The 10272-nt window shown below is 41.6% G+C and overlaps 1 protein-coding gene across 1 annotated transcript in view; it reads right to left on the bottom strand.

The window, feature by feature from the left end:
• Positions 1 to 8644: 8644 nt before the first annotated feature.
• hoxd3a (homeobox D3a) overlaps positions 8645 to 10272 on the bottom strand; it is a 5333-nt gene continuing 3705 nt past the window's right edge. Inside the window, exons 2-3 of the mRNA XM_023405695.2 lie at positions 9650 to 10199; positions 8645 to 9459 (exon numbers count right to left, since the gene is read on the bottom strand). Of these exons, the coding sequence (XP_023261463.1) occupies positions 8708 to 9459; positions 9650 to 10097 (1200 nt within the window). The 5' untranslated portion in view covers positions 10098 to 10199 and the 3' untranslated portion in view covers positions 8645 to 8707. The remainder of the gene's footprint in view (positions 9460 to 9649; positions 10200 to 10272) is intronic.

Below are 10272 nucleotides of genomic sequence, written 5' to 3'. Positions count from 1 at the left end.
GATAACAACTGGCAGCGTCGCTCCCAGAGACACAAATGTATTCAGATTATGCCTGGTGGTCAGAGTGCATCCCAAAATCCTTTAGTTTGATTTTGTCCCATCTATCATTATTCTCTTTGGCAAACACAATGCCACTGGTTCCCAGAAGAATTATAGGGCAGCACTGCAGAAGACAAACAATTTACTGGCACTTTGCTTCACTGAACAACACTGTCAGCCTGCCAGGAACCATCCATTTTAAACAATACGTGTTTTAGTCACTGAGCTGCACATTTCTTGGACACAATAACTCATGGTATTCAAAGAAGCATTTAAATTATGCCAGCTACTTAAGATAATAGAAGCAATTCCAACACTGGAAACGTGTATTCTCATCACACAGATGTCTGATTTCATTGTATGTGTAATGATCAAAGCATAGATCAAATGAGCAGAGAGAATGTGTTGGAAAAATACCATCACCTTCCACACCTCTATTCGATATATTGTGCTCTAAACGACCTCACCTTTAAAGAGGGAGAGCAGATAAGATTCTTCTTGGCAGGCTTTTCTGCATTAACTCCCTCTCCTACCAGAGCGTAAATTAAGTGGGGAGCTAGTGCAGTGTGCCGAAGCAGGAATTTGGGCCCGAGGCAGAGCAGAGAAGAGCAGAGCAGAGCAGGGCAGAGCAGAGCAGCGGGATGCTCCAGGGGAGCCGGAGGCCACATTATGCTGCAGCAGGACCAGAGAGCTCAGAGTCTGACAGCCCTGCGCCCTCAGTGGACACACCAGGACCACTGCCACCGTATTCTCAGGACATTTACATTATTCAAAGATAAATGCATTGTCAATTTTGTGTCTCCCAACACTAGATATGTGTGCCGCTTCACTCCTCCCGCAGCCAAAGGTGGGCTCACCTCCACCTACTGCAAGACATGCTACAAATGAAATCAAATGTCTTTCTCAGTGGTGCAGAATTACTTAACCCTGCGCGCTGCCACAGTGCTCTTGGATTTTAGATTGTAGTGCAGAGGTGTGTAGGTGAGGAGAACAATGGAGGCAGGAAATGTGCCTTGGAATTTAGGTGCTTTAAAAATGTGGTGCCACGCTGTAGCTTAGAGATTTGAGTCTTAGAACAATGATTTTAAACGGAATGGCACCAGTGGGAAACTGTTGTCCAGAAATGCAATTACAAAAATGAACATAATGTGTGAAGTCACATCTACATGAACGCACCACTAACAGGTGAATCAGAGACTTGGCAAGGTGCATTTCATAAAAAAAATATCATTTCATGTTGAATAGTAAATAAATAGTACGCTATTCTATTCTGACAAGGAAATGTACCCTCAGGATATTCCCTCTACGTTCTCTCTACCCTACTCAACCATCGACTGGTTGAAATGTGAAACTCAAAGGAGCTGTAATGGATACTGATTCACATTTGTATCAAGTTGTTTAACTATACAAAAGATGTCAAACTTAATATACTTTGGAGTTTGTAGAGGGGATCAAAGCCAAAGATGAATTGTGGTACAAGGTTATCTTCTCAGATTAAAATACAATAATAACTCAGACTGTACCTCACTGTGTGCTAAAGGCATGTTTAGCAACAATGCACAAAGCTTAATTTCTCTTGTTTGACCTGAAGGTTAAAGGATAAGTCGGATGATATTCTATATTTTGGCTATCGTCCACACATCAAGATCAAAACCATCACTGATTTTTTTCCTACGAGCGTTCATTGCCTGTGTAGCCTGATATATGTTATTCCTTTGTGCTATACACCTTCATTGACCTGCAAAACTATTAAAAACACTGGGTGACATGTTGTTTCAGTATGAGGAACATGGTCACTGTGGTTTATTTTCTGTGTGGTTTTATTTTTTTTCAGTCCTGCCAATTCACTAGTGTTTGTTAATCCGCCACTGAAAATAGTCCTAAAACAAATGCTATATGTTTGGGTCACATTTGCTGAAAACCACAGTGCCCATCTGATTTAGGAAATTACTAAGTCTTCCTTTCAGGTATCACTTCTTTGCGGTCATTTCTTTCCTTTAGTACGATCATATTTCTGTTGTAAGTCTCTGTGTAAAGATCCTGTATGTCACACTGATAGCGATCTGCCTCACATTCTCAGCAGAGGTAAGACCTCCAGTGAAGCAGGATCCGGTTTCAGCGCTGTCGTTCACTGTAAAAGAAAAGTTCTACAGGACAGGCTGCGGGCTGAATGTTGAAACTTCCTTCCATGGATGAATTGTTAACTTTAATACCGAAACTTATGAATATAGTTATTCATTCAACAATCCATCTCTCATATCTAAAAGTCCTAGACTATTTTACTGAAATAATGTGTCTGGGATTACAAATGAAAACCACACAGGATCATTCTTTATCCAGCAGACAGATTAAATTCCAAACCCTGTTACTGTAATAGGCACACTTGTAGCTTGCCATGAATTAGAGCTCTAATTATATTAGGTACTATTTTAAACAAAATAACACATTTCTTATGATCCATAGGTGTAATTTATAGCAAAGCCAGGTTCATTTTCCTGGGCAATCAATTTCGTGGTGTAGCAGAAGACTAATATAATTATGTAAAGTGCTGAGAGCTGAGTATCGCAGTCAGCACAGAAGGGTTTTTCGAAGATAAATGAAGATGCAATTTATTCACTCATAATTTCATACAGAAAACGTTGTGAAAGAAATCCATATGTGCATCAGAAAAAGGTAGAGGCACTAATACTTTTTGATATAGACTACCAGTGCATTGTAGTCAAGGCTTGGGTAATGTATGAGTTACTTCAGGTTTCCTCACATCACTGAGCTATCTTTCACATGAGAAAGGAAGAGAGCAGCCTTTTGGCCAAGCCCTCTAAATCATACCCAGAGGAGTGAGTCATTTATTATACTTACAATTATATCAATATCACTAACACATAAGATTGCGATAAATCCACGCACATCAGTTTCCGTGACAACTTGCATGATCAATGTGGGGAGGGTCCTCAGCTACTGTTACTCTTAGGAGTTTGGCTGCAGGTTTCTTGAAGTTAAAACCTTTTATGAATCCAGCAGCACTATAACCTCGCCACATCTCATCTTTCTTCACTTTATCTTCTGCATGCCCTTATTGAAAACACTAACCCATGAGCCTGCTGTTATGGCAAAGTGAGTGTGCAAAACAAAGGGGCCACCTACGCTTTGCTGGAAATCCATTTCAGTCAGCTGCAGAGTGGGAGCTGACAGGGAAAATAATTATTTTTTTAAAGATTTTAGGTGCTTCAGATGTGGATTGTGAAAAAATGGAGAGAAACTCTACATCATGCTGTTCCTGAATAGAGCGCTGCAGTCTCCTTTCAGGGGCTTTGCCTTTATCAAGCTATTTTTTTTTTTTACATTAGTCAGTGTGTGTGGACAAACTTTCTCCATGCATGCAATATGGCCTCTTTAGAGGGACAGGTGTAGCCCTCCGCAACCAGCAGACAAATGAGGAGTTTTTTACATGGATGTGATGTAACCCTGCAGTGTGGTCTCTTTAGTCTTTTTCTTTCCAGAGGGAGAAATACAGTGTAGACTTTACGAGCTGGCAGACAACACTGATGCCCCCAGCATGAACAGAGTGTCTGCCTCATCTGCTCATTCACCTCCACACTGTGTGTTGAATCCATAATGACAGCAGAGGCCAGAGAATAGGACAATGGTGTCCTCTCACATTCACATCCTCTTGTCAGTGTGTACAGATGGTCAGGGTGTGCGATGCAGATCACTTCTTCCTTCCTCCTCTTGTCTGATACCAAAGAATTACTGAACATCATCATAAATCGAGCGCTGCGCGGGGAAAGAAATGAAATCCTGACTGTCAGTTTAATGGACTGAAACACAAGTTTGGGATATAAAATCATTCATACAAACCCTTTATATAGAATGTGCCCGGTGGGGAAGTTTGGACTATTGTGAGGGGGGAATGGTACCTTCTTTACAAATTAAAACAAAAAGGGTTGTTGTCCTCATGTATTTTGAGTAGTTTAGATAAGAAAAAGAATGAATAAATGAGCATCAAATAAAAAAAAAAAAGCTAATTAAGTTAATCAGTTAGTTTCAGATATCAATAAATTCTGTTTTATCAGTAAAATATCAAATGAGCTCAGTGGCAATTTAATTTATCAACTTTTACATCACATATAATAACAGCAGGTTTATCCATAATAGCATCATGCTAGCCTTAGAAGCATGTTTAAATAAAAAATAAATAAAAAACGCAACTGGTGAGTGAGTTCACATTTAAATAGTTTTGTTGTCCATGCACAGACATAAAGGCAGGTATATGAATTCATTAATAAACTTATACACAGAAGTATCAGGTTATAACTTCCCCTTTATTCAAAGGACATCCCAGTCATAACAACATTTCAAAGTAAATTGTTCGTAGCAGTAAAAATTCTACAATAAATAAAAATTAAGATTTTTTTTTTCAGTTTGATTGGATTGAATTCCTGCAAACATCACAAGTCACAAATCAACAACAATAATGAATCCTGCACTTTGCTGTAGGTTTCTCAGAGCTTTTCATCATGTTTGAGAGATAACAGAAAAAGTCAGTGACAAAATACAAATTATTGCTCCACTGCAGAAAATAAATAAGCTGAGGGATGCTGTGATAAAGCCAAAGCAGACCTCCAGGCCCCTTTTTCTGTCTAGTCTTCCGCTGCACGCCACTCCTCAGCTCTGAAAGCAGTTTCACCTGTACGGACCAGTCCTCGTAGTTTTTTTTTTTTTGTCAGGTTGTGATGAGATGAAAATCCTCTCTGTTCCCCTCCATCAACCGCTTTGTCCTGAAATCCCGGCGATAATCCACAATAACTTTGTTCGGTGATAATAAAGCAGGATAGGACGCCGTCATTCAAATCAAAGCAGTTTTTTTTTAACAGAAAAAGAAAAGAACTAAATATAGTACTAAATACTAAATATAGCTATTTACTGATCTTAATTTCTTCTGCAACGTTTTCACAACTGCTGCTCCCTCTTGTCTCTCGAGCAAGCGCGTGTTAATAAAAAAATAAAAAATAAAAAAAAAAACCCTCCTGGGATGGGGATGAACGCTGCTCACTGCCACACTTGAATCATCGCGATATGTTCTGTCAGTGACCGACGTGCATACCAACTTTCTTCCTATGGGCTGATTAAAACGCTGCAACATGTTGGTGCCGCGGGAACGGACAATTCTCCCAGTGCCCTCTAAAGAAGAAGAAGAAGAAGGAGCAGCTGTGACTGTACCTCTTTTAATCTACTGAAGAAACTCTTTGAATGAAAGGCTGGCTCTCTCCCGGCAGCGGCCACAACACACAGATCCCCACTGCTCCAAGCTCTCTGTCCATCACCTCAGACATCAACGTGGATTTACAAAATAAAACCCAACAAAAATCTTTAAATTCAAATACCGGCTGTCCCTGGTCGGATGTCCTGAGTAGAGATAGTTCTGGACTTGCTCTCATTAATAGTTCGCCTACTGTAGGACTACACTTTCCCATATGTAAACATTACCCTCCACTGAGCAGGCGTGGTCTGCTCTGCTTTTATCCAATCAGGGACACAAAATGAGCTCTCAGCTGCACTGCCTGCTCCAACAAAGCCTGTACAAGTTATTTCACACTTCCTTCATGTATCCTAATCTAAAAACTCCCATAATCCAAACCATTTATGTGATTAGTGAGCAGCTATAGTCTGAAACACGTGCTTTTGTTTCATGCAGAAATTAAAACTCAAAAAACACAAGTCTGTAAAGTAACATCTATTCATCTGGTTTCCTAACAAGACTTGTCTCTGTGTGAAGTAGAATTTCTTTTTTGCAGAGCAAAGGGATCTTTGCTGGTGCAGTTTCAAATTGAGGTGAAACCTGCTTTTTTCATGCCAGATTGTTGAATTTGATCTCAGCTACGCCCATGTCCAATTACAGAGTCAGGGGATACAGAGTCAGTAAGGATAAAATCTGAAACTCCATTTGCTCCATTTAGTGCTTCATGAGCGAGATTTAGACTTCCATTATTCCCTGTTGATGGTGCTTTTGCCCGAGGTATTTGATCATCAAATTTCAAACATCATTATTGATTTTAAAAAGGTCCAAATTGATATTTGTTAAAATTTGAAACTAGATCCTCTGATCCTTCATTAAAACAGTAAATTTTCTCATGCAAAATAATTCAGATCGCAGAAATTATCTTATTAACTTTCAGCTTGTTTTCGGGAAAATGATGTTTCATTCAATTTAAAAAAAAAAATGTTTTAAGAAAACTATTTTTAGGGCTCAATAAATGAGTTGTGCAGCGCAGACAGCGGCGGTGGGGGAGATGAAAGAAAGAGCTCACCCAGGGTTAAAATGGCCGCCATCCACTGAATACTGAGATGATTTGTAGCCTATTGTGGTAGCTCGTAGCCAAAGCCCAAGATGGATTTGATGATAAAATGAGATGAAATAAAGTTAAAAGCTGTCATTACAGGATTTAGGATAATACCTGCATGCTGAGTCACATTTACTTCCCTAGCTGCAACTTTTTTGGGGGGGGGGGGGGGGGGGGGGGGCACTGTGACTCTGGGACCTGTGCGGATTTAAAGCCACTGATGATTTCTGTGACAAGAGTTTCATTTGCCTTGATGCGCTCTTAAATCCGAGGATATATCATCTCAGGAAATGTGAAAGCAGTAGGGTTCTTTTTTCTAACTCTCCCCCACCATTACAGATTGGGCTGCTCGGTTTGAAATGTGTTACTTGGATCTGGAATGCAAATGCTTTGTTCACGAGGAGGAGGGATCAGCGAGGAGTCTGAAAGCGACGAGTTTTTGATTAATGAGCTTTGAAATGGCTCTCCAGGAGCAATAAAGGATGAACTGCTCTGCCTCTCTCTTTCTCTCTCTCTCTCTCACACACACACACACACACACACACACACACACACACACACACACACACACACACACACACACACACACACACACACACACACATATACGCACAGGCATCCATCGTTGCATCATTTCCAATGTCAAAGAAGCACCCTGTTTTTTTTTTCTTCTTCTGGTTTTTATTGTCACTAATATGCCCTGCCTTACCCATCAACGAACGGGCATATCTTTATACTTCCACTTTGCCAATGTATGTAATTTATTTTGAAAATCCGTCTCAGTGTGTACCAATCAATTAGAGCAGCCAGTGATTAGGCTTCGGTCTACAGGAAAATGAAGCTTATTCTCTTGTCCCGGCAGATAGGAAGGTAATCATGTGGCCAAGTCTAAAAAAAGAAAAAAAAGAAAGAAAAAGAAAAAAAAGAAAAAGAAAATGATGTGACATGTGAAAGATGCAATAAGACCATAGACTCACTTCCCTCATACCAATAAAACATCAATAATCTCCAGAGCCTTTTATTCCGCTGAAATGCACTTTGCATTGGAAGCATAGAGCCGTCTGATGAGTTTTAGATATCATGGTGTCTAATTATCGATTGGCTCTCCCTGTTTGGACTGTACAGTAGAGCTGTGAGTCAATAAGTCTCCTCGCTATACTGTTACCTGACAGTTTCACTGAATGAGGAATTAAAGTGATCAGAGGCAGTGGATGGTCATGTGTTCCTGCTGCAGGGCTTTTTACACAAATCAACAAAACGCAATGGAAAAAAGACAAGTTTGAGCACTTTATTTACAAAATGTTAAACACAATAAAATATAACATTTCAATATCCTTAGGGTTTCATAAATTTATGGATATCCAACTGAATGGAATAACAATGGAAGACAAATAAAAAATAGCAATGGACTACACAAAATGACATGCTGGTGTGTATAATATTTGATACGTCGATAGTCTACGTTTTGCTTAAGGTTTGACACAAGATTAACCATGGACATATAGTGGTGTTTATACACTATAAAATGCCCCATTTATCCCAGATTTACAATTAGAAATGCTCTTTTTCAACAATACACTGCGAGTCATAGCATTTTCCAAACCCTGTTTTACCAACACTTCCAAGTGCACTGATCTGTCCAATCTTACAAAAAATTCCCACACTTATAAATACTCGCATATAAACGATAAATAATGTGCAATACAAAAGTAATTAAATAATAAATAGGCTATATGCTAGTACGAAAGATTATGCAGCATAATAATAATAATAAAAAAAAATAAATAAATAGGATGCCCGTGAGGAAAATGAGATCCTGACAAACAGACGAAAATTTCCCTAAAAAGTCTTTCTCTCTAAAGATGAGCTTCTACTTTTCGTGATCTACAAGACTTACCTTCAAGTAACGGCATGAAATATTCAGTCAAAACATTGCGCATTGCACTTGAGAAAATCGAAAAAGGAAAAAGGAACAACTGACCACCAGGCTAGTTTGCCTCTGCGCATCCCCAAACATTCAAGAGAAATGGACAAAGCTGTATTATTTAGAAAATAATTACACAATAGCGTTAATAGTAATATCAATAATACTGTAATAATACACACGACTCGCTTGGAGTGTAGTTATTAGACTAGTGAGGTAATAAAAAGAGCGCAACGTAATTTTGGCACACACACACACACACACATACATAACCTACGCACGCACGCACGCACACTCACACACACACTCTCTCTCTCTCTCTCTCTCTCTCTCTCACACACACACACACATACACGCACACACGCACACACACACACACACACACACACAAAGAAACCACATATTACAAATGTGTGAGTTTAGGCGCTTCCTGAATCCTTCCCTGAGACGCTTGGTGAGAGGTGAGGTCTGTGTATGTGGGATGGGGATCACAGGGTCCATGATGGTGGTTTCCTGGGATCTGAGCGGCACAGCTGTAGTCCACACTGGTGGATGAGGGGTGGGGAAGATGGCCGAGGTTGAACATGGGGCCCGAGGCTGGCATGGAATCAACAAAATTCCCACCCACATAAACGGGGCTGCCTTGCAAATTGGCGTTGGCAAAGCTGCCGTTGCTCTGCATGCTGTGGTGTTCGTACTCGGAGCCCGGGTACCTCTTCTGTTGCGGGATACAGCCACCCAAGGGTGCCGTGTACGCGGCCAAACCGTACATGTTTTGCTGGGGTTTGGCGAAGGATGGGGGCGAGGGCGCGTCATAGCTGAGGCTGTTCACGTTTTGGAGCTGGCCAGAGTATCCAATGTGATTTGGGCCACTCAGCGGCGGGCTTCTATCCGGGGAGTGTCCCAGGGGAGAGTGCGCGAGCCCTTTAGACTTCTGGTCCTTTTTGTATTTCATCCTCCTGTTTTGAAACCAGATCTTTATTTGGCGCTCGGTGAGATTCAACAGATTCGCCATCTCCACTCTCCGGGGGCGACAGAGATAGCGGTTAAAGTGAAACTCCTTCTCCAGCTCCACAAGTTGTGCGCTGGTGTAAGCAGTTCTGACCCGTTTGGAGGCTGGTCCCGGTGGGCTCTTCTCATCACTCACCTCCCCACCTGGAAATCAGCACATGTGCATCTTAGCGTCTTTTCAGCCATAATAATAATAATAATAATAATAATAATAATAATAATAACAGCAGGTCATAAACTGTAAGCACAACAAGGCCAGGTCACTAGGTCACCCCCTACCCCATACACAAACACACGCGCGCACACGCACACACATCTCCATCATGGTCTCTACCTGCAGTGGTGCAGTTGTTGCCCTTCTGCTTGGCGTTCTGCCGGGTCTCCTTCATCCAGGGGAAGATCTGCTTGGTGAGGGCTGGCGTGGCGGTGCCGGAAGCGCTGCTGGACGGGGATTTCTTCTTCTGGGATGCAGGGGTGTTGTTGGAGCTTGGGGAGGATGCGGACAGTGGAGGTGCCTGCTGTTCCCCAATGCTCGTGGCTTGGCTGCTGCCGTTGCTCTGACTGCCACTTTGCCGCATGCAGTCTCCGTTCAGGTCACTGTCTTTGAGAGTCGGTGGGCGAACAGCAGAGGTCTGGATGGGACACACTGAGCCCTGGTATTCATTCTCAATGGTGGGAGTGGGGTAGGACTGATGTGCGGGGCCGTAGTTGTAAGAGTCTGGTTTGGGGTAGCTGTAGCTTCCAAAAAGTCCGGAGTTGTCGTAGTATGTTGCTTTCTGCATTTTGTGGATTCAAAGCCAATAAGCCAGAGCAGCTCTATCCAATGGCATGGGTGTTGTTTATTCACGTGATTGATGTTTCCCACCGTCGCTCCAGTCTGTGACCTATAAAGACAGAATACATCAGACTCATCTGGACACTCATGAACAAGGCCTTCACTCATTACACATGCCCCCC

The sequence above is a fragment of the Seriola lalandi genome, unplaced genomic scaffold (genome assembly GCF_002814215.2).
Source record: "Seriola lalandi dorsalis isolate HSWRI2012SDOR001 ecotype SW California unplaced genomic scaffold, Sedor1 jcf7180002054284, whole genome shotgun sequence".
NCBI lineage: Eukaryota > Metazoa > Chordata > Actinopteri > Carangiformes > Carangidae > Seriola > Seriola lalandi.
Note: the sequence above shows the minus strand (reverse complement) of the source record. Positions and strands in the feature narration are given on the sequence as shown.